Source organism: Tinamus guttatus, unplaced genomic scaffold (genome assembly GCF_059628265.1).
Source record: "Tinamus guttatus ecotype Peru unplaced genomic scaffold, ASM5962826v1 Tinamus_guttatus_pri_ptg000355l, whole genome shotgun sequence".
Classification (NCBI taxonomy): domain Eukaryota; kingdom Metazoa; phylum Chordata; class Aves; order Tinamiformes; family Tinamidae; genus Tinamus; species Tinamus guttatus.
The window spans coordinates 3,156,735-3,180,968 of NW_028288889.1; the positions used below are offsets into that span (position 1 = coordinate 3,156,735).

The 24,234-nt window shown below is 36.2% G+C and overlaps 1 protein-coding gene across 1 annotated transcript in view; it reads left to right on the top strand.

The window, feature by feature from the left end:
• Window positions 1-24,234, top strand: part of CNTN1 (contactin 1) — a 330,215-nt gene that overhangs the window by 227,145 nt on the left and 78,836 nt on the right. The window contains exon 2 of the mRNA XM_088529924.1: window positions 20,131-20,272. Coding sequence (XP_088386050.1) covers window positions 20,206-20,272 — 67 coding nt within the window. The 5' untranslated portion in view covers window positions 20,131-20,205. The remainder of the gene's footprint in view (window positions 1-20,130; window positions 20,273-24,234) is intronic.

Sequence of the window (24,234 nt, forward strand, 5' to 3'; positions counted from 1 at the left end):
GCATATGTGGAAGAAATCTTCATCACGTGCCCCTCATGGTTCAACCTGTTTACTGGGGGGATGCTTCATGAACAGGTTCCAGAATAAGAGATGCTGGTTATTGAAAATCACTTGCAGGTATTTGCAATAGGCAACTTAGTTCTAAAGTTATATATTTTTGTTAAAATCAGTTTATGGACTAGCAAGAAGCAACTCTCATTTGGCATAAAATAGTTTAAAGGAAGGCTTGGCAAACCTTTGCAGGAAATGAGCTGTATCTAATCCAGTTTGATATAGTAGACAGTGTATTATTAAGCCAAATCACTGTGTTTATTTCTTCTTTCTTTGCACTCTTGGCCCTCAGGCTGGTATCCTTCCTTCCTCCAAGCAAGTCGTAGAGGGTTTTATAATGGTAGGGATCAGTAAACCTCCCCCTTGTCCCCTCTCCTTTTCCGCCCTCGCTGTCTCCCGAGTTCATGCGCTTACTGCTGAATAAGATGCAGCAATCCATTAAAGCCTGTCTTGCCGAAATAATGAACTGGAATAACTTGCCAGAGGGAAAGCTGGTTTTGTTAAGATACCAAAAAAGATCCATAGAGCAAGCCAGCAGGGCCCTAGTCTTTTTGTTTGCTCCCATCAAACGCAAAGGAAAAGGAGGGAAAATGGAACAGCCACTAGGAGACTATCCTAATTTTATTTTGTAGCATCCTCTATTTTCAGTATTAAATCTACTTTCCCTTTTCTTTCAGTTGTGTTTTATGTTATCATTTTGTCATCTTCTGTCATGTTCCGTGTTCTTTACTTTCCATATGGAGTGCTACTTGACTAAAAGATAGTCAGCTTCTGGTAGTGCAGCCCAAAGACATGCAATTTTTTGTTATTTTTTTGGCCTGTCACTTGTTGAAATAAGAGTGGAGATTTCTGCCAACTGAGGAATCCATTAGTAACACAAAAGGAGCAGCTCTGTCACTGCAGGGATGAAAAGTAGTTATAGACATGAGTTAGTTTTTATCTGCTTCGACAGGAGGGCAGATTGCTCCTTTTAACTCTGAAAGTAGCAATGGGCCAGAGTCTATACCCTGCATAAAATAACCTGCTCTCTTTTAACTACTAAATTGCTATTTTAACTACTATGGCATTTCTGACCCAGTGCCACTCTCTTGAAATATTGCTTTAAAACAAAATTATACCTGTTAACAGGTAGTCCTGATTTTGTAGTTGCATAACCTTATATGGAACTGAATAACTAAGTGGTAAATCAAGCAGCTTTCCTACACACATCTAAAATCAGAGATTCACTTGGGCTGCCGTGGCTGAGAATTTAGGTTACAGCCTGAGGCAATGACCTGTCATCTTGGTGCAGGAGAGAGAAGAAACAGCCAACATGTTACTGAATTCTTTTCTTTACTTGTTTTATTGTAGTTAGAAACATTGTGAATGTAAATGAATCTATGTAGTAGTTTCAGTTTGCATTAAAAGGAAGAAGATGATTGAAGAAAAATTAAATCTGTCAGATTTATAAGGTGGCTATAAGCCAAGAAATCTGAAGAATGCAGTGGTAATTTTTTAGCTTTTTTATTCTGTTCTTTTTATGCAGCATCACGCTGGCCCTTGGCAGGATATTCCCTATTGAGAGAATGTTTTCACAATCTGTTAGCCTTCTTCAGTCTTTGCCAAGTGTTGGTAGTGAGGGTTTTCAAACACCATTTCCAGTGATGGAATTTCATATAGCCTTTTCCTTTTCTTTTTCTTTTAGTCCTTTCAGAAAAAAAAAAAAAAAAAAAAGTTCCTTCTGTCCTGGTTACCTGGTAACATCATCAGGGCAAGCAATGTGGTATGTTGAACTAATTGCCAATTAAATAATAGACAAGGCCAAGATCTAACAGAAAATCATTATGCACAGTTCATTAACTGCATTTCACAGAACCAAAATCGTGCCACAGGATTTTTAAAAACAGATTTATGGGAATGTATAGTTTCTTCCTTAATCCTGAATAACTATAGAATGGAAAGATATTCAGACATGCATTTCATGGGCTTTCGAGTTCTTCATCCCTTCTGCTACATATCTTTAAAGATCAGTCAGTTTTTTTCCCTTCCCAGAAGAAAAGTGACATTAGAAAAGCCTGTGTGTAGTCAGTTGCTTTGGGACATAGTGTTTAAAACAAAACAAAACAAAATGTCTTTCTCTGGTGCTCGATTATAATACACCGTGATACTGCATGAGAATGAGGAAAGCTCTATAGATGCCTATCAGACAGATCTTGAAACATTTATGTGGCTTCACAGAAAACTCATGAGAATCACGAAAGTGGCGGAAGCCTGCACGGTGTTGAGGGAACCGCACTGTGGAGTACCTGGCATACAGGTAAGGCCGCAAGAAACTCGCAAGGACTGTACAAGGAGAATCTTCAGTTTAGCAAGTCATGGTGTAACAGGGCTTGTTCTTAACGCTAAACAAATTCAGATAAGAAATGGAAGGAGTGTGCATGTGTGTATATGAATATGCTTAAAAGCAGATGAAAATGGCCTAAGATAAAAATTGAGGCTTTGTTTGGGGAATGAATGGATGCATAGGAAGTCTGAGAGTGAGCACAGTTTTAGCTAGAGTAATGAGGTTTTCAAATAAGTGTTAAATGCATGGATGGAAATGGGTAAAATTATTAGTAATAGGAGAGAAAGAAGCCCCCAAACTGACATTTGAAATGTATTTGGTAAAATGCTGGTACAAATCATCTACTCTAATAGACCTTTCTAGTGTTACAATTTCTGATTTCATCGCTTGCAGTCAGGATTGTGATGAGATATAACTTGCAGAGTTCTGACAATTTTTGGTCTCCTCAGCAGTATGTAGAATGCCAGAAAAGAGACTGGTAGTTTCCGGTCACTGTCCAATTATACTGTCGTTGATACTTCTCATTTCTTGTGACCCTAGTGGGAGTTGCAAACAAAAAACTGAGAGAAAAAATCCAGTCTCAGTTCCCTGTCTTCTCAACTGAGTTACATATTTCTCAGTGTGACTCTCCCATTGCTCAGCTAATTTTTACAAAAAGAAATTGTGATTTCAGATGTAATTTACTTACTGGCTACCAAGAATTTTCCCTATATGGTTATCCATTTTCTCTAATTTTTTGCCCCATTCTCACTGAACATTTCAGAACATAATCCATATTCCCTTACTACCAAGGACACGGACATGCATCTTTCCATTCCATAGTAATAGAGATATTAGAGAGCTCTATGTTCCACATCTGTCATTCTAGTTTTCATGTTCTGCAAGGAATTTCAATATTAAAAGAGAAAACATCCATGAGAATGCAAACTGTGTTTGTGTGTATAAATACTTTTATTTTTTTTAATAGTAAAACTAAAAGCCTATCTTTAGTGCTTTAAAATAATCTTTAAAGTTGGAAGTATCAAGATGGAAATTCCCTGTCTCAAAATAAGCTGTTTGACTCAGGGTCTATTGCTTAAACATAAAAATTGTCATAAAGTTTATTTTTTAAAAGAGAAGCAGTGACACTTAGCCTTAATATGTTGAGAACTGTTTTCAAAATCACTGATGAAGGAATGCTGAGTGGCTGCTGCTTCTAAAGATCTTTTTTTAGAAAAGCTAGTCCAGTTAACTCATTGTATTGAACTTACTTTTAAGATAATAACATAATAATGTCTCAAGACCTTTTGTAACTGATAACAACAACAAAACAGGCTTTGGAAACAGTAACAGGCTTTGGAAAGATAGAAAGACTTGCTGGTCTGAAAAGGAGGGTTTCCAGTGCAGGGAAACATGGTACCAGAGCATCATTTTCTGTCTTTGTACTATAGCTCCGTTTCCTAAAGACTATGTGAGCTCAGGACTTTGTAGATCAATACATTTCAACCTGTTACCTCAGTGCTAAGTCTAGTATTTTATGCTTAGCTAAAAGGTACCTTGCAAGAAAGTATTTAGTATTTTATTTGAAGACCTCTAGAGCTGGGAATGTTGCTCTATTCCTTGCTAAAAAGTTCGCCATATATTCAGTGTGAGTCACTCTGGCATCAATTCCCAGCTTTTTGTTCCTGTTGGGCTTTTCTCCAATAGATTCAAGAATCCTTTTGTATCCAGTATTTAATACCCATGAGAAAAATATATCCTGTAATCAGGTTATTCCTCAGTCTTCATTTTGGTATGCATAACATGTTGAATAAGGAAACAAACAAACAACAACAAAGCTTGCCATAGGACACTTTCTGCACTCCTTTAGTGTTTTTTTTTTGTTACATCTCTCCACACTTTTTTAAAAAAATTCTCTTAATAAATATGGCCCATCATAATTATTTGCAGTGTTCCAATATCAGTCATGCAATTCCATATATGGAAAAAATTAACATCATAATTATACTTCTTAATCATGCTATATCTAAAGGTCATAGAGTTCCTTTAGCCACAACATTGTCCTGGAAACCTGAATTAAGTTGCATGTCCACTGTCCTCCTTTTTATAGTTTTCGCTTTCCAGAGTGTAGGCCCATTTTGTTTTAGGACCTCAGTAATTTATTTCTTATTGCAGTGAATGCCTTGGTTTTCTAAGTAGAACACTCTGAATGCCTTTTTTGTTGTTGTTAATTTATTATTTTGCCAGACTTTTGTCATCTGACAGTACAACAGCAGTGATTTTACATTTTCTTTCAAATAGCAAATATGACCAAGATAAACAGGTCAAAAAATGTCTTGTTAGGAGTAATTTGTTTTTCAACTTTCTTTCTTTTGTTTTATTACGTGGGGACCCAAGGTGCTTTGATTTTAGAGTATAGTTGTTGGCTTGCCTATTAGAGTGATCAATAATGTTCAGAAAGGGAAGACATCAGAAAGCAAGTTTCTTAGGTTAAAATGACCCTAAGATACAGTAACACAAAGATACTCATTAAAATATATTCTTGAGTTGAAAGACAGTTTTACAGTGTCTTCTGTAAGATGTTAGCAAGAGCTGTCAGACTTCAACTTGTGTAGTCTTTTAAGATCTATCATGTGTCTGTTGAGAGTTAAGAAGTGCAAAGGGTTACATACCATATAAAATGAAAATTGAATCAAAATCTACAAAATCACTAACTACAAGTTTGTGGTTTAAACACTAAATAACCACTTAGAATGATCTTGAATGTATAGATTCCGTTGATTTTATTCAAATTCATAACTTAGCAGATAAACATTTCCAGATAATTCTTAGGCTTTTAAAAAGGTTGACTATTTATATACTAATATGAAGTCTTAAACAATTTCATATTTTAAGTCTGATTTTGATGCTAACTTGTTTGTGTAGCTTTCATTTGCAAATATGTTGCTTTAGTCTTAGTTAATTTAGTGCTAAGAGCTGTCAATTGTTATTATGTGTCCTATGATGAGTCATATTTATTTCAGAACATAATAGAGACCTAGAACTGTTGCATTCAGTATTCCCCATACTAACTGATTAGGGACTGTGTTCTAGCTCTCTCTTAAGCAGCAAAAAGTTGTTAAGGAATACAACTAACCATGTGCAGTTTGGGCACTAGATCCTTGTGATAGGTCACAAAATATGAAATTTTAGCTCTTCAATATTGCCTATCAATTTCTCTGGTTACTATTTAAAAAAAGAAAGCCAGGTTGCACCGTTAAAGTAAACCACTGAAGCTGAAACAGTAATGTAAGATGACATCTCTCAATAAAGATAACAAGTCATACTGAAGGTCGTGATTTATCTTATTTTAATATTTTTGAAGACAATTTTTCAGTTACTTCATCAGGACAGATGGTATTAAAAATTACCTCTGTGATCTAGACCTACCCTGTTAGTGAGAAGAACAAGTTAATATGTAAGCCTTTCCTGCAAAAGATCTGGTGACTTTAATAGTTTATTTCAGATATTCCACAGGCAAAGAACAGTATGTATAGCCTATGTTTAGAATATTTTTTTCATATTGTGTTTGTCATATGAATTAGAAAACTTTCTCATCAAATAAAGGAGACCTAGAAAGTTCTCAGAATTTTTCAGACAACATAATTAATATTATGATACCAGTGCTGTATATTTTGAAAATGAATTATTTTAATGCAATGAGAAATAGAATGACCAAATTTATGTTGATAATAATGTCATGATTTACTTGACAAATGCATTAGCAGGACACAGAATGTATGTACAAATGGTAGTCTCTTCCACATTGCTTTTTTGGGTACCAATAAGGCTTTCTAGGCTACTTTCTCATTTTATATTTGTCAATATAAAAGCATAGGGAGATACCAGTGAAGGTAATGAGGTTACTCTGTTTTCTGATTTTGCTTGCTGTGAGTGGCATTTTGTCTGCTACTCTATTCTAATTTCATCTATACATCAGGGAGGTAATTTTATCTAATTTTCTGAGATAAATTGAATGTGAAGGGTACTTTGCATGCCTCTCCTGTTAAATTAGCTTGACTGAATATTTGAGGTATTTCAGAAAACTTGAACACTTTGACGAGGAGCGAGGGAGGTAAAGACAAAGACAAGCACTGAAGAGAGTATCCATAAAAGATTATAAGTTAAATTATTTGTAATTGAGTTTTTTTTTTTTTAAGTCAATAAATGGATACTATTAATCTGTAGATGCCCTGCTATATCACTGATCATGCCCATTACTTTACTGGTATGCTAAAAGCTTCCAGCTTTTTAAAGCTGGTGGGCTTACTGAATAGAGCAATGTCTGCAGGTGATGCTGTGGTTTTCCCTTTCTTTACATCTAGAATATACTATTCTTCAATATTTGGGTCAAGAAAGCAAAAATGAGAACTATTACTCTTGTGTGACTAGTTAACAGTACAACTGAATAGGTTTGGGAATTTAAATGACCACTTTATTTGTTGAGTACTCCTGGCACCCCAAATCTAAAATAATTGAAATATATATATATATCCATATCCCGAAATTGAGCTAAATAGCTAAATCAGCTATTTAGAAGCAATGCTGGTTGACCACACCATGAACAAGTATGAACAAAATGTGAACATAATAGGAGCAAATACTAAAATTTCACTATATTTTTCACAAAATTTTAGTAAGTAAAGGCCATGAGCATCCTGAATCTAGAATTCTCTTTAATGCTGAAATGCTAACAGTCTTAGTAAACACATTAACCATAACATACCATATGGATTATGGTATGGATTATGGATTTAAGTTGAAACACAGGAAGTTCTATCTCCATGTGAGGAAGAACTTATTTCCTGTGAGGGTGACAGAGCCCTGGAACAGGCTGCCCAGAGAGGCTGTGGAGTCTCCTTCTCTGGAGATCTTCAAAACCCACCTGGATGCCACCCTGTGGCTCTAGGTGTCCCTGCTGGAGCAGGGGGGTTGGACTAGATGATCTCTAGAGGTCCCTTCCAGCCTGTGAATCTGTGATTATCTCATACCCTTTCAAATTAAAGATGCAATGAGACAGTAAATCTCCCAAAAATAACATGCATGTTCTGAAAGGATTATCTCTTCTAGACATGCCGTATTATCCTTTTTGTTATCATTTCATTCACATTTTGTAAGGAGCTCCTAAACAGACAAGGCCTCTGTCAGAAAATATGTATTCCTTAATTTAGCTTCTTCTAAGTCTTCATCAGAAATACGGTAAATACAGACCAGGTGCGCAAGAACTCTTCGTAGTTATTTAATGGAGTTAACACTGACTTTTTTATTGCTCAGAAGAAATTGCAGTTGTTGAAGGATGTTATGGGGTTACTTTGCAATCAACATCTGATACCTGACAAGGTTGTTTTGATTTCTTGACATGTTAAAAAAGCCTCTGTGAAAGAATGCACTCGTATATTACATTCAACAGAGCACTAATCACCTAAAATATCCTTAACTATTTGAAATTGTCTATTGGAAAGAAATTTCTTAACAATGCAACCCTGACATGCGAAGAAAAGAAATGCCTTCTCTCCTTTTTTTGGTGGCTGACTTGCCTAATCTATATTTATGTACATATCAAAATATGTTTTTTTTTGTCATAGCAATATGAAACTTGGATCAAGATCTCTAAAATGCAGTTTTCTAGGCTTGAATCCTGGAAACTGATGAGTGCCTCCTGTGATTTTGCAGTATGTGTTCATCTTATACTTAAATATTTGCAGACACTTCAGTAGATCAGTCCTTTGGCTCTCATATATCTGTTTGGCTTCTTTATTTAACTATTTTCCCTTGGTGTTTTAGAATAAAAAGCAAAGCAGAGTGGTTTGTGTCTATGAAACCAAGTACTTCTCTCTTTTGGCTTTATAGATGTATTTGTTGCTTAGAGGTGATACTAAATGATTCTTTTGATTCATTCATTAAACTGATCATTCATACTTTTTATAATATTTATACTTTTGCACTATTGTGTATACAAGTACATATTTTTATACAAGTTCATGTATTACAAAGGTTAGATCCGCACACAGCTCGCTTCCCGATCTGAATGGCTCTCTCAGGAAGCTAAACCTGCAAACTGTGGCCTGCATATGGCCAGCCACATATCAGTACAGAGAGAAAACACAGCGCCAACAGCCTCGTCCTGTTGCCCTCTGGCTGATTAGGGTGAAAATATATGGCCATGCAGACCCATATGTACAATGTGGATCCCTCCCATAGACACTCAAACTATCTAGTAATTCCCCACTTGCTGGAACTGGCTATTCCAATACCTGTTCCAGCCCCTGCTCTGGAGACCTTTTTCATAGGAACGTGTGAGATAATAGAAGGCACTCAGTATCTTGTGATACCCTCTCTTTCTCACTCTCCCTTTAAAAAAAAAAAAAAAGTCTATTTTCATTTCTGCTCACTGGCCTGGCAGTGCTGCTCTGGGGCAAGGAGGCTCCTTCTTGCAAGGAAAGCTGAGATGATTGGTGGGACCTGGAGGCAAATGTGGTCTTTTGGGGAGCGGATCTGGTGGGGAGGCAAGTAGGGTACTGTAATTGTGAGCTGCAGGCTGTGTCTCGTGTGCTGGACTGAAGGTTGCACATCTACTTGACAATTAATTCTGGTTTGGAGAAGAAGTTGGGTTTACTTCTCCTCAGGGAGATTCAGCTCTTGCAGCAGGAGCCAATGTCATCTTGCTGTGCACTTCTAGAGAAAGCTGACAGCACTGTAGCTCTGCTGCAAATATTAGGTCTGGGGAGAACAGTTAAAAGAGGGAAAGGCAGATCTGCTATTTTTTTTTGATCTCATTATTTTTGGATCAGTGCCATAACCTTGGGGGAGTTTCCGACATATGTGAGTGTTGAAGACTCTTTATGCTCACTTTTTGTGGAAAATGATAAATTTGAAAAGGTTAACCTTGGTAAAACTCTCATAACATTTGTAGTGGAAAACTTGATATATGAAGAATTCATAAAGTATTTTAGAAATAGAAACAAGTTTTTGGAGATTTTTAAACCACAAAAATGCTTGTATGAAGTCAGGAAGTGGGGCTAAATACTTTCCACGCTGCTGTCACAAACAGTAATGCACTCTCATCAGTAATACTTTTCAGCATCTCAAGAAATGACTGGTAGTATTTATAGAGATAGTAACATATGGGTAATTAAATTTCTCTGTTCTTCCCTTTGTAAGAACTTGCTTTTGAATGCCTATAATTCTACCAAACTTTTAGGAAGATATTTTGAATATTTTGCAAGCAACAAATATTTGCTTCACTCTTGGAAGTTAGATGTTAGAATGAGGTGAACAAGGTTCCTTCATGCATTGAAGTGAGACTTAAACTAGCAAGACTAAGTAATGGAACTAGATGTTTTTCCAAGATCCTTTCTAACCCAATTTTCCACAATTCTAGGTTGTCCAAAAATTTTGAATCTGCTTCACTGAAGGTGTGTTTTCATTAGCAAATATTGTTATTCAGTGAGAACAGACTAGTAAAGCAAAACATATGATGCTGAGGGAATTCTAGTCTGTTCCTTTGGACTGAATGCCCATCAGCAGTTGGAACACTTCTGGATGCATCTTCTCTTTCAGCTTAGTGTAAAACAAAGACAGCTTTTGCACTTGAAGGCCATGTAACGTATAGCAAAAATGCTTCAATAGAGAAGATCAGGAGATTTGCTTCAATGCTCAGTCTTCTTGCATGCTAAAATGCTAATGTAGATGAACTATAAGAAATTCCCAGCTGAATTTTTCTGAACAGAATGTAGTTTCGGATAGGAAACGTGCACTCTTGTTATTCTGGCCAAAAAAAAATAGGTTAATAATTGACCTATATATTAATAATTGAATTATATTTCTAAAAAAAGTTTAGTTCACACATGTTCTACAGTGAGTTTTAGCTCTTTGCAGCTCTGTTTTGTGCACTAAGTATGATTGTGCTCGTTGGTGCAGAGAACAAGGAGAACTCCCTGTATTTGTCTTCAGGCTGTTGTGTCCACTACATGTTGAGTTCTCTTACTAGACTGTCTGGAAACTTCCACACTTTGAGAAGGAGAACGGACATAGCATATGCTATTGTAATTAAAAATATAATAAGATATGCACTCTCAAGAAATCAAATTAAGGATGTACTCATGTTTTTGATTATAGCTTTTTTTTTATAATGTCCATACATGTTTCTATTGTGTATGGCACATGAAATACATAGAGACATACTCATCATACTATATAAGTATCATGGTTTTCCCATTGCGGTGTCATGGGATCTTTCCAAGATGCCCACTGTTTTATATAACGGATACCTGATAACATCTCCAGAAACTGGTAATTTCTTCTGATGGCTCTGTAGCAGAAACCATTGAGAAGAGGACAACTTTTAGTTTTCTTACTATTACTTCAGCTTTAATTATTTTAAGGGGGAAAGGGGAGTAATTCTGTGTTTCAGGTGGTAATTAGAGCAAGTGGATACTTGCTACTAGTAAGACAGTATAACTTTCATTTGCAGTGTTCTGTAACATATGGTTCTAAGGACTGACATATGGGCAAACAGCTGTCGAGGTAATTATCTGATCAGTTATCTATAAAAGTGTGTAGAAAGTTTGAGGAGTTTTTTTCTGAGTAAGATTTTTATTTTAGTTTCTGAAGAGCTTTTGAAAAGATTTTATATAAGTGCAATCATGAAATTAGTATTTTTTTCCTATTAACGTTGGAAAGAGCTGATTTCTGATGTCTCTCAGTTTTAACTCTGGAAGTCATCCAAAGGCTGTTCAAATGGTGCACATCAGTGCATTTCCCCTCCTTGACTAAGCCTTAAGAGGTATTTTTGTCTCTTTTATGTGCCTCTGAGCTTATAGCACAGTTGAAGAATATATGAAAAGTATCAAATCATAATTTTGAGATGACAAACTGAAGGCTTTCCAAAAACTGTGATTCTGAAGACAACAGAAAAAAAAAAATTGTTACAGATAAATAGCAATCGTTTATCTTTTAAAATGTTCATAATGCATAAAGTCTGTCTCACAATTAAGTATATTTGAAAAGTGAATTTTAAAACATACTACATCTTTAGTTCCATCACATTAAGATGAAGAGTACTTGCAGTGGTACATGGCAACTCAAACCTGTAAAAAATGACCATGTATATCACAAGTCTTGAAATGTATAATCTTAAAACCAAAGGGCACAAATAATATTATTCTAAAATCTACTAGCAGATTCTAGTAAACACTGAATTAATTTTCCTTTTTTTTTTTTTTTCCCTTCTGCTTGCAGCTGCTTGCTAATCTAATTCGAATTGTTTATTCACAGGATGAAAGAGATGTTTTTAAACATCCTCAACAGTTGCAAGTGAATGATGTAAGAAAAAAGCCACTCTGATTTAAAGAGAGTTGCTAGGAAACATGCAGCATGAAGATGAAATCCCATATCGCGTTTGTCTTAAGCTGTAGAGAAGAAAATATGTTATTGGATGTCCTGAGTTGCAGATGATGTAAATAAACTTCCTATCAATATGCATAACTCTGCTATGAACTTACTAAACATATGTGATTTATTCCCACATCTTCATTTTTAGTGATGAAAAGCAAGATATTACTAAATTCAATGAAATATTACAGTGAGATAAAAAAAAGTGTAAAGGTTTTCGTATAATCTCATATGCTTTTTTTAAATGTCAAAAATGTTCTCTTAGAATTGGACCTAGTATATTTAAGATTTAACTTTAAGGTTCTGAGTAGTCAAAACAACCAGCATAACTTTTCTATTTTAAACTTCAACAGAAGAAAACCTCCAAATGATCACAAAAATTACACACTCAGATTTGCTGGAGAAGATAACTTTGTTGTCACTTGAAAATTAATGGCTACAGTAACAAAAAAAAAACTTGTCTTTTGTATGGAAACATACAGTTTTAATAATTGATATTTATTTGTACTCATGGTTAACACATTTTTTCTTGAGTGATCATTTCTGAGTGAAAAATTAATGGTGGAGTTAGGACCTTGAACATGTTTGCCTATTTTGGGTTCAAATTACACTAAATAGACTTTGAATGCTGAAAGGGGGAGAGGCAAATGAAAACAACTTGAATGTATAGGAACGCTGTGGCTCTGTGTTTGACAGGAGGTTTATTGATTTTTGTTGACTAATATTTTTTTACCAGGCAATCTTTAGGTAGCATAGCCCTTGCAGCATGCTTTCAGGCAAGTATGAGCAATGGCTGTGGATTATAGCAGCAGAGGGTGATATTTTTCTTCTTTATTACTCAAGGAAGAACAGCCAGTTGCTGATAGAGCAAAACATGTGGAAAGGACTTGGAAGACTGGCTGCCTGACCCTTTGCTGCTAGCACCGTGATTAAAGACCTCTAAACAACAGTTCGTTACCTGAAGGTATTTCAAATCAGCTCAGTGACTCAACAAAAATAACCAATTGAGAATTAAGAGTAAGGCTGAACTGTTGATCTTACTTAAAATTAGATGATACTTAGCCTTCCTAACAGAAAGATAAATGTTTATAATAGCAACATAAAATGGCTCTTTGTTGCAGAGTCATTGATTACCTGCAAAGGTAAGATACCTGTGTAACCACTGTAAAACTGTACCAGGGAAAACAAGGAATGGAGATTCATAATGAGCTTTTGAATGCAAATAAGAAAAATATCTCACTAGGTGCATGAAATAATTAAGAGGACAAAATAACAGAAAGACAGAAGAAAAATGAAGAAAAAAAGAAATAAAATGGAAAGGATGATGTAGTAACAAGCAAAGTGGTTCCATAACGTTCCTTTTTTGCTCAGCAAAAAAGCAAATATGCCTACTGAGCACCTGACAGAAGAAGAAACTGTTACTTAGGGTATTACTTACTCAATGTGTAACTTAAAAATACAGAAGATTTAAATTCAGTGTGTTCAAATACCAGCATGTTGTCCTACTTAAAGGGAGAGTGCATTAAAAAATTACCATGGAAAGCAGGCATCCTGTAGCAGTAGTTGCAATTCAGTTCCATAGTATCTTCTGCATTCTATAACTGTCTTCTGCAAACAATATTATCTTGTTTCTATAACAGACAATTTTTGGTTGCTTTTTAGAACAAACTCTTTAGCTGACAAGGACAGAAAGTACAGTTCAAAGCATGTCTCGAGAAGGAATTTATCTTCTTTGTGGTTGATTCTTGGAGGGAAATTACAACTTCCAAATAAGAAGGTTAAGGATGGAGAGGGGGAAAAAAGGGTAAATCTGAGCCAGGATATGTTTTGGTGTCATTGGTGTGCCAGGCTGTTAGTTCTATCAAGCCTACAGATTTGAGATTTTTTTGTAAAATAAATAAAGAAAAAAAATATTTCCAGAAGAATAACAATTTCCATATCGTATTCAAAACTTTAGATAGAGTTTCTTACTGAAACTTGTGACAGGTCCTGCAACAATGCTGGAGTCCTAATCACCTATGAAACATCCTTCTTTGTGTTTCCAAGCTAATGTTTAGTAGGCAAAAATATCCACAAGTGGTAGTATCAGTTATTATTTTAATGTGTCTTAACATATTAAAGAATCGATGCATATTTATTTAATTATTTATTTAACATCCATAAGCAAGCAAAAGACTTTGGAGTATCTTTTCCTTAGGTTTAGACTGTTCGTACTTTTGCTTTAACTCGGTGGGTGTTTTTTATGTAGATGTATGTTGTGTTCTCCTCAAGAATATGTGGATCATCACAGATCTTGCTTAAGCTTGTGGGCTTGTTAGCTGGCTTTCGTTCATGAAAAATGCAAGAATCAGCTCCAGTCTTTAAAGACTATGGATTGGAAAAATACTATAAAAGCTTCACCGGAAGTGACTGAGGCAGTGGCAGTACTGATGGGGGCAGGGGCTGTGTTTTGAAGGCAGAAATTTTAACTTGCATTTCCACTTGACAAAAGGTGACAAGAAAAGCAGACTATGTTAAAAAAAATCAAAGATGATCAAAAGGTAATAGAAAATTGTTTCTATAAGTCTTTGTGAATGGAGTTAAACCCACTTGTGGACTGTAAAAGATATTAGTGGTCATCTAAAATTTTTGATAGTACTGTAGGGCTGACTTGGAAGTATACTTGAAAGAATTTGCTTACAAAAATTCGAGACAAGATATATCCATTTGGGGCCAAGGAACTTAACTGTCCTGATTTTTCTGAAAATAGAAAATGCTAGCAGACATGAGTAGCTAAAGTGTTAATTTCAGAAATAAACCATATGTTTGTGGATGATGACTGAGAAGCCACATTTTTTGAGGAAGATGCAGTCCCCTTCCTAATGAATGAGTCTAATATAAAACAGGAAACTTTTTGGTTGTTTTCAAAATTAAATTGTTAAAAACAGAATCATAGAAGGGGATAAATGGAAGTACAATAAATAATATGCAAAGTAGATCAGTGTTTTCATTAAATGGAGAACTTTATTGGTAATTCCATGCTGAGCAACTAATAAGATTTAAGAAGCGAGTTATAATAGTGAAAAATGCAAACTCTTCCAAGAAAAATCAAGAAAACAAGCAGTTATGTGCTTACTAAAATCGCTAAAAGAGCCTGAAATAAAAACAAATACAAAACACTGATTAGGTTGAAGCAATACGTTGCTCCTAAGAAGTTTTGATTATAACTTGCCACTTTTTTAATTTACTGATGATTTATTGCAATTATGTACATTCATGATTCAGTGAAGGATGGAGAACCAGAGATTTCCTCTACAGATAGATTTTGTCTATCTGTAGGCTAATCTGGATGGAATCTCTACTCCTTTTAAAACTTCAATATGCATAATTATAATCGTATAGCAAGAAATGAAGATCATCACAAGAAATTCCATTTGCCTCTCTTAGCAAAATTTAGTAAACCAGAACTTGTAAACACTTTCCTTTGCCCTCACACTACAAGTTCTGCACTGGGGATTCTTAAGAGGGAGCCCTGAACAGATGCCAAGGGTAGATGTAGTTGTCAAGCTGTTCCCATCCTGAAAGCCACAGGAAGGGAGATTCAAGGAAGAGCTTGTTAGGGTAAAAACTCAGACTTACTGACAGGGACCGTGACAACCTCCTTAAACTGTCTTTTAAACTAGATGTATCTATCATTAGTTCTCTTATGCAACTGCAACATGATTCTCTGCTTTCATAACCAAATTCTCCTTTCATTACTTTGTGCTAGTCTAGTTGATCAAAATACAAGAATTGCAAAGTCCCCTTCTCACACATCTGTATTTGCCTTTCTTTCTCTCTCTGTTGCATTTTTCTCTGCATTGCTTTGGCAAGTTCTGTAGCTTTGCTTCCTCTTCCACCCTTTAACATTTTGCACTGTTGCTCCAGTTTCCATAGTAGACGTCTGGGTTTGCTAGACTGTGTTGGTCCTTCGTCTATTCCTCATCCACCTCTTCTTGATTTCAAATATAGTAGTTTATGTAGTTTATTTGAAATTCTTTATTTCACTGCCTTCCTTTACCTGCTGTTTTTTATTTTCCTTTATATCTATCTCCATTATGACATATCCTTACAGATTGGTAATGTTATCTACATGTTTATATTTATGAATTGATGTAAAAACTGGCTACTTTCATAGCTGTAAAAAGTGGATCTTTTTCTCCTTAATCTTTACAGCCAAAGCACACAATGTAGACCTGAACAAGAATACAGAAGAAAATGTAGACTTTTTCCTAAAGCACTTTTTCTGGGAGATTAATGAACTATTACATTTTGATAATATAGAGGCAGGTCTTCCCTGTTGTCCAGGGAATGCTTCTCATCATCAGGAAGCCTCATGAGACACTGCAAGCCTCCAAAAAGAGCTCTGGGAGATCCCTGTGTTAAAAATTGAACGTGCTTTCTGCTCAGCAGCCAGTGTCCCAGTTTCTCCACACCACCTTTGGGATGGTTGCACTCCAGACAGCTCACCCAGAGCAGTTGTCTTGGATCCAGCAGGAGGAAGGTCCTGCAGTCGTGACCGGCTCACTGGGGAAACAAAACAGGGAAAAGAGAAATAAATATGTTAATGAGCATTAGATAGTAATTAAATTTGACACGGTTGCGGTTAAGCACTTCCTCATTTTATTACATATTTTGAAAATCGCTTACTCATTTGCTATAATTATATACTCTGTGTGGGAAAAAAAGGATAGTACACTCAGCTTAATTAGACTTTGTAGTCTAAAATGTCTGTATCTAAGCATATAAGTATTCTGTGATTTTACAGGGGCGTAAAGTGAGTTGTGCTAATGCCTGTTCTTTTGTTAGGGAATGATTTTTACTTCAGCACCCATGTCCTTGATCTGCAAGGAAAAAGGGGAGAGCTGTAAAGCCGAAACAAAAAGGCAGTGGATGCGCGGCGTGAGCACTGCAGCCCACAGTGCCGCCTGCGCTGGCAGTGCTGCTGCTCCAGCGAGCGGGAGCTCTTCCCTACGCAGCTGGGTAGTGGCATCAGGTACAGATACAGCACTTCAGAGGAAGGAGGGTAAGGGAAGCCATGTGCTGCCTGCTCTCATTGCAGACGGTTCTGCTGAAGCTTGCCAGAGCAATGTGCAACAGCCTCGCTTCTCTTCCCCAAACTGAGATGAGTCAGGCTAGATGTGTTCTGTGTGCAGCGCTTGTTCAGCTGAAAGGAATGGAAGTGAGGAGAGGATTTTAATCCTGGCAGGAAGGGTATTGTTTATATGAATGAAGTGAGGTGTTTATAGCATGTGATTTACAGACAAAATTTTAATTTACTGCAATTTGAACCAGTGTGATTGAGCCAACAGAAATGAATTTTCAAAGAACTAAGGAAGAGACTTTTCAGGATTGAATCTGAATTGAAAGAAGGATTTTCTGTCTGCAATGGTGCCTGTAGTGTCAGAGAGAAAACTCGCGTTTATTCTTAACAGTTTAATCCATCAGCATATTTGAACATAGCTATTATCATCATGAGTTACTGTGTAATTCCCATTGTTCCAACAGAATTACTGTTTCATTACTATTTAATTAGGTGCATTATTTCACAGTAACTATGCAGTTTAACTCATGTCACTTTGGAATAAATGGTCTGGGGGAGGCAGAGTGATAACATCATCAGCTTCACAGGCATGACCTGGCTGCAGGAAATGTGTACCAAGTGATTCGCTGATGTTGCTTACCTCTTTCTTTTTGATAGAGCAGTTCATACCCCGGTCATGTAAGTTAAAGAGTTGTGAATATCTTTCATCGTATGGTAGAACAAAAAATAATGGCAGAGTTTGAAAAAGCTGTAATGTCTGCAAAAGCAAGAGGGCAAAGTTGCTTAGTAAATTATTCCACTTGGGTAACTAAATCCAGCTACAATATGTGTATGTGTTTGTTACCAACATAAGAGCCCTTTTTTTTTATTCCAGACAATAATAAACCCCAGCTCTTGGGATTGCTGTTTGGCTCTGCTGTGTGTTTTGCTGAACACTGTTTTTCATGCAAATATCATGACTGTCAGCATGATGGCAGCTAATAGTATTGCTCCCTGCTCATTTTGTCTGCCAAAATAAGGGTAAAGGATGAAGTTCAACAACTCAGGTAATTTCTAAGCCAAAAAGACTTTCATGCTGTTAGCTTAATAAAGGACCACATGAAACTGCCTTCTATTAAAAGCTCCGTAATTTAATTGAGCTATTTGAGATACATTCAAAGGAACATGAGGGCTCCTGCCTTTTTAGCATTATTTGGCACTCTGCGTGTTCAAGCATTCTTGTAAAAGGGGAAAATAGCAAACCTACATTTCTCTGAGTGTTTCCAGTGATTTCTGGTAAAAGTGGGTGAAGGCGGAAGTGGCTGTGTTATCAAAACCTTGATGCTGTAAACCCAGAAGTCACATAGTGTGTTGTGGGGGCTTTATTTCAGACCAGCTGTAGTCTAGTGCTGTTGGAACATGTTAGTTGCTCTCTTTCCATGTGACTTTTGGTCTGATTTTATCCAGAGGGAATCCAGTCTCCTTTTTCAGTCTTCTATATTATTTGAACCAGAGCACTGTAGGTGGGTGTGATTGACTTCATAAGTAGACTCCTGAACTGAACAGAAATGTTGGTGTGTATGTGAAGAGAAGGAGTTGTCACCAGTGGCACTGCCACTGCCTACATCTCCTTTTGCCTGAGTAAAATCTGGAATTCCAGGAGAGAGCTCAGTAGAGCATAGACAGTCCTTAATGGCAGTAAAACAGTAGGAAAAAAAAGAGAGAGAGAGAAAAAAACAACAACAAAAAAGATTTCCCAAGGTGAGGAGAAGGGAAAAAATTGTAAAGTCTTAATGGCTGAAGCATGTTCCTAGTCCCCTCAGGGGGACGCATGAGACTAATGCAATGCAACACTCCTGTCTGGTAAAAACTCAAACCAGAGACTCTCTGTTGATTGGAATAGCATTTATCCCCAAAATACTAGTGGAGATAGGCATGTATATACAGGTGCTGTGAAATTTAAAGCAGTCTATTGCTTGCTGCTGGAGGTGAGAAACAGCAGTTTTAAAACAAGATCTAAAGCATATAAAATTTGGAAAAGAGAACACTTTTTAGCATGGAAAGTGCAGGAATCTAGGTAAAAGCTGCTATCTGAGTCACAAGTACTTGGAATGGAAAGTTGGAACAGATTAACATCAAGATTGCATCCTGCAAAGAAAAGAGAGTGGCATATTAGCATGCAAACATGCCCTATGATGCAGCTTACTGAATGGTATTCAAGTATATATTGAGCTTACTTGTATAATGAAATAGTAACAGATACAATAAATGAGAAGAGTGGATAACATCAGCGTGTAGCTGAGAGATGAAAACAGCCCATCGCTGATAAGTTGCAAACCTTGCTTTGTGTGAAGGTCATAGTGCTTGTGCTGCAGCAGAGCCAGTCAAGAGAAGAAAACAGCAGTATGAACAAGATGTGATAGATGTAAAGAATAATTTTATACAAGCATGGCAATACATCCATTAAAAATGAAAATGACACACTGCAAACATGATGACTCAGTGCCCTAAAGACTGAAATAACTGCCACCAACAAGAAAGAATAAGATATCAAAATACTCTGATTTAAAGAAGCAGAAAATGGTATAGGAGAAAAGTATTGTGGAAAATGGTATCTAAATTCTTAAAATATTTAAAATATTCAATATATATTTCTGTGGCTTTTTAGTAGGGTATATACAGGCAGAATTTCTCATAGGAAAGAAAGAAAACTTTTAAAATGACATAATATTCATTATGCTCAGAGCAATCAAAAGAAAACTAAAAGAAAGCTAATACTAACTTTCCATGAGATCATGAATTGTATGCTAAAAGCCTGAAAGGAATGATAAAACTGGACAAAGTAGATGAATTCTGAAGGAGATTCATGAACTTCAGTTCTTTTCTTCTTACAGACTGAGATGAAGGATGACAGAATCCGCACTTTTTATGTTTACTGTAAACCACACAGTTTTCTAGTATTTCTAATACTGTGCAGCATTCTCTCAGAGAAGGTCTAGATTCAACCCAAACAACATTTGTGGTTTAGGAAGAGAACGTTCAATATTAACTTTTGCCAAATGCATTATTATCAGTGGAAAATCCAAGTGCTCTATAGGCCTTTAAACAATGTGCACTCTGGATAAAAGACCTCATTAATTTGATCCACCAAATTCAATAGAACGTGTATTATTCAAAAGACTATTCTGTATTAACTCTTAAGTATTAACTCTCAGTTTAGAGAGTTAATATGGCAAGTTCAATATGGTATGAGATACAGCCTTGTATCAGGATTATTCACTGCTTTTTCTTTTTCTCTAATCAGGTGTTTTTGGTTCTCTGAATACTGGCGTGGCAAGGCAAAATTCCTTTTGAGCTAATCTCTGAATAGAAGGTAACCATGAAGACAACCATGTGCCTCATAATCAGTCATCTTGTTGTACTGTGTTTTGTCTTCTGTCTCGCAGGTAAGATGACTTCCCATGTTAATTACTTTAACTATACTTTTCCCAGTTCTGTGCATTTCAAGGTCATTTCTGGTATTTGTATGAGTTTATTTGTGCAGATACAGTGAATTACTAAATATAAATAATGAAGCTACAAGGAAGCATACATCAGGAAGCCATAATTAAAAGCTTGAAAAAATGCTGATCTTGACTTCACATTCATTTTTGTCTACTCTAATATAGTTTGTGGAATTAATTCTTTCTCTAGATTCATCTAATCTCTAATTCATCTACGGATTCATTTAATAAAATAAAAAAAATCAACCCTCTATTAGGTCACAGATGAGCACTATGAATAGAAAACTGGGAATATGCTGATGAGAAGAGAGACTACACACAAAATTCAGTCCTATAACACAACACCACTTAATAAAGTCATCATTTGCTACCAGCACAACACAAGGTAGTTTTCATAAGACAGCGTGTTAATGCAGCATATACTGACTCTATTTCAAGATTATACATGGAAGTCTTTACATAAACAGAGATACGGCCATAAACTTTCAAACTTTTTTTCAATTCAAACTCTTTTTTCTATTTAGAAAATTAACATTCAGGGTTGAATTCAAATGGCCAGTGACTATTCCAACTCTTTCAATAAGGAATTTTATGACTTTCTATACAAATGTTAGTTTTCATTTGCCATCATGAATCAGACGGCTATTATAAGCAAAGCTCCTCTGAAGGAAGAGTATGCTTCTATACTAACTGCATGAACTGAGCTCTGACATGGAAAAAGCAGGGTAACTAAGCTGTGCATACACAAAACACTGACTGGCATGTGTTTTGAAAAATCAAAATATTGCGCACTAATGATTTAGTTATTTTCTAATACATATCAAATCAGTTTGTAGATCCTCCCTTGCTTCTAGGGACAGGTTACTGATAAGGATACTTCTGCCACATTTTTCTGTTTTGGAGTTCTTTGTGTAAGTAATGAGTCCTTAATAGAAATAAGCAGCCTGTGATCTTGCTTTACCTAGTCTACTGTTTCAGACTTAGTAATGTTATCATAATCTTGAGATCATATTGTCTATATTAGTTCAAAAATCTGATTGATACTGTGACATGAGCTCACTGCATTTAAGAAATCGCTTCGTAGCCCACAGGAATGATTTTGGTTTAGTGAGAATGCAACTGTGTTTTTAAAGGAATTGGAACTATTCTGAACTCTTTATTCCATGACAGATTTCACTAAAGGATATACCAACATCTAATAAAAATCAAAACTTTAAAAATGTTGTAATCTAATGGTTGCTCTGTATTTCAAGGTCTTTTCCTTTGTTCAGATCTGAGGGTTGCTGATAGCACCAAAATTAAATATTAAAATTTACCATTTTAATATTGGGCTTTTCCTAAACAAAGGCTATCAGGAGCAATCAATAATATTAAGCATGTAATTTAAGGCCTGAAATGTATCCAACAAAATCATCCAACAGTAGCCAAGTAAGTGCTGAAATTTTAATCATCAAATCACAAAATGATTGGGGTTGGAAGGGACCTCTAGAGATCATCTAGTCCAACCCCCCTGCTCCAGCAGGGACACCGAGAGCTCATGGCACAGGGTGGCATCCAGGTGGGTTTGGAAGATCTCCAGAGAAGGAGACTCCACAACCTCTCTGGGCAGCCTGTTCCAGGGCTCTGGCAGCCTCACGGGAAAGAAGTTCTTTTCACATGGAGATGGAACTTCCTGTGTTTTAATTTATACCCGTAAGCCCTTATCCTGTCACTAGCCACCACCGAGATGAGTTTGGCCCCATCTTCTTTACATTATTCTCAAATATTTATAAATATTGATCAGATCACCTCTCAATCTTCTCCAGGCTAAACAGGCCCAGCTCGCTTAGTCTTTCCTCATAAAATAGATGCTCCAGTCCCTTAAGGGTCCCTTTAGTTCATAATAAAGTTGTATGAGTCAAATGCTGAGAACAAACACTCTTTTTTTTTTTTTTTAGAAGGGTAGCACCAAATGATTATTTGCATGTTGTGTGTATTGCAGTTGTTCCCAGAAGCTAAAAATCTTTGCTACAGGACATGCCATACCAGGTGCCTTAAAGATACTTTGGAAAATAGTATGCTATTGGCATCACTAATACATGAAATGGAAAGTACAAAGATGTGCAAAATGAACTTGCATGAGTATACGTTGGTGTGTTCGTAGCAATATACTTTTGACCTTTTTCTTGACTGTAATTGATTGTGTTAGATTAATGTAAGAAAAATAGGAGGGGCTGGGGGCGAGTGTTTTGCATGGGAGGAAGTTTCTAATAGTGATGTCTGTAAAAGGCATCCTCATTTCAAAGAAAATATCTAACTTATTTTGCAGTATGCATAATCCAACCCAATCCCATCCCACTTGTTCATGTTTTTCCTCAAAAAAAAGAGGTATGAGGACTACCATCACCTCAAAAGAACACGGTATGGTCTTCTGCTGTGGAAGACTAGTACCTTCCACAGTCAAAGAGATTGACTGCTACCCAAGACTAGGTAGCACTCCACTCTCTACTGTTTAACCTGCTTTACTTTGCTTAAATAATGAGATAGGCATTTGAATTGTAAGAACGTTTACCTTTTTCATCTAGTCACTACTGTACCTTTCTGGATTGTATAAACTAGAAGCTGCAGCCCTCGTTCTGCCCAAAAACTTGACACTTGCTACAGGAGCTCTCATTTCAAATGAGTGCCATCATCTCTTAGTAATTTTCTTCTTTCTTGTGTTTCTTGGCAACACGAACATCACGGAAACCAGAAAATATATAGCTGCAGTAATCAAGATGAAATGTAAGGAGTTGTTTGAGAGCTTTGACTGTGTGGTTAAAAAGTGAAGAGTAGTTGGTGTGGAGGAAGAAAGAGTACGCTTAGGTCAATCTGGTCAAATTTTAGGAGGTCTTGTTCCACACATAAAATTATGAAGGTAAATACTGACAATGTAAACAGTGCTAGAGAATGTGGGAATTGGGGCAATTAAAAAAAAAAAAAAGGACTTCTTTTTTGATAACAAGACTAAGGATCAAATTGAGGAGACAAGTTAGCATTGGAGCAAATGTTTAAAGCAAAAAGATCTGCATGGGGCCCATTCAAAATTTACTTCAGCAATTTTTAACAAAAAAAAAAGTAGTTTTTTTGGTCCTACCTTGCCTCCTGTGTTGCTGAGTCCACAATTTTCGGTGGTTCTGCCATGGAAGTTACCTTTGGGCTGAAAGGTCCATGACACTGTTACTCATAAACAGACCTACTAAATGAACTGCTCTGGAGCTGGGAAACCTAAAGCTTTCAGGGTCAATGTCTTTTGAGATGTTTCACCGTATGGTCTGCCTCAGGCTTGAAGATACCAGCCAAGAATCCTATAAGTGTTGAGAAATCATGCTTTGATTGAGCTGTGAGAGTTTCCAGATTTACCTGCTGGAAGCATTTAGAAAACACAGAGCTAGAAAGCTGAGAAACTGAAAGCCATACTGACTTGAGATTTTCAGAATTTGGCTTGAAAGGGTCACTTTTATTTTGACAGCTAATGAAACAAGAATTCTTACTTGTTTTAATTTTTTTTTCTGTTATTTTTCCTGCAGCAGGAAGTATGCTTTTTTTTTTCCTAAAAACTACAATGCTTTTTTTATATATATACCTTTGGAATTTGCCTGGGATTAAACACTCTGACTTTTAACTAGTACTGTTTTGGGGGCAGATTTTAAATATCTTTACATGGCTGTCCATTGCCCGTTAATGGGGAATCTAGAGTTACTTGAATGTCAGGAAAGAAACACTGCATGATCAGTGCATCTGAGGTGTAAGTAGAGATTGTCTTCTGCAGTGCGACAGGAAAAATATTTAGTTTCTAGGTAAATTAGTGCTTTAAATGTAGTCTTGCGGATATAAATCGATGAAAAAGCCGTAAGTAATTTGGTCTTTCACTTCCTGGATATAAC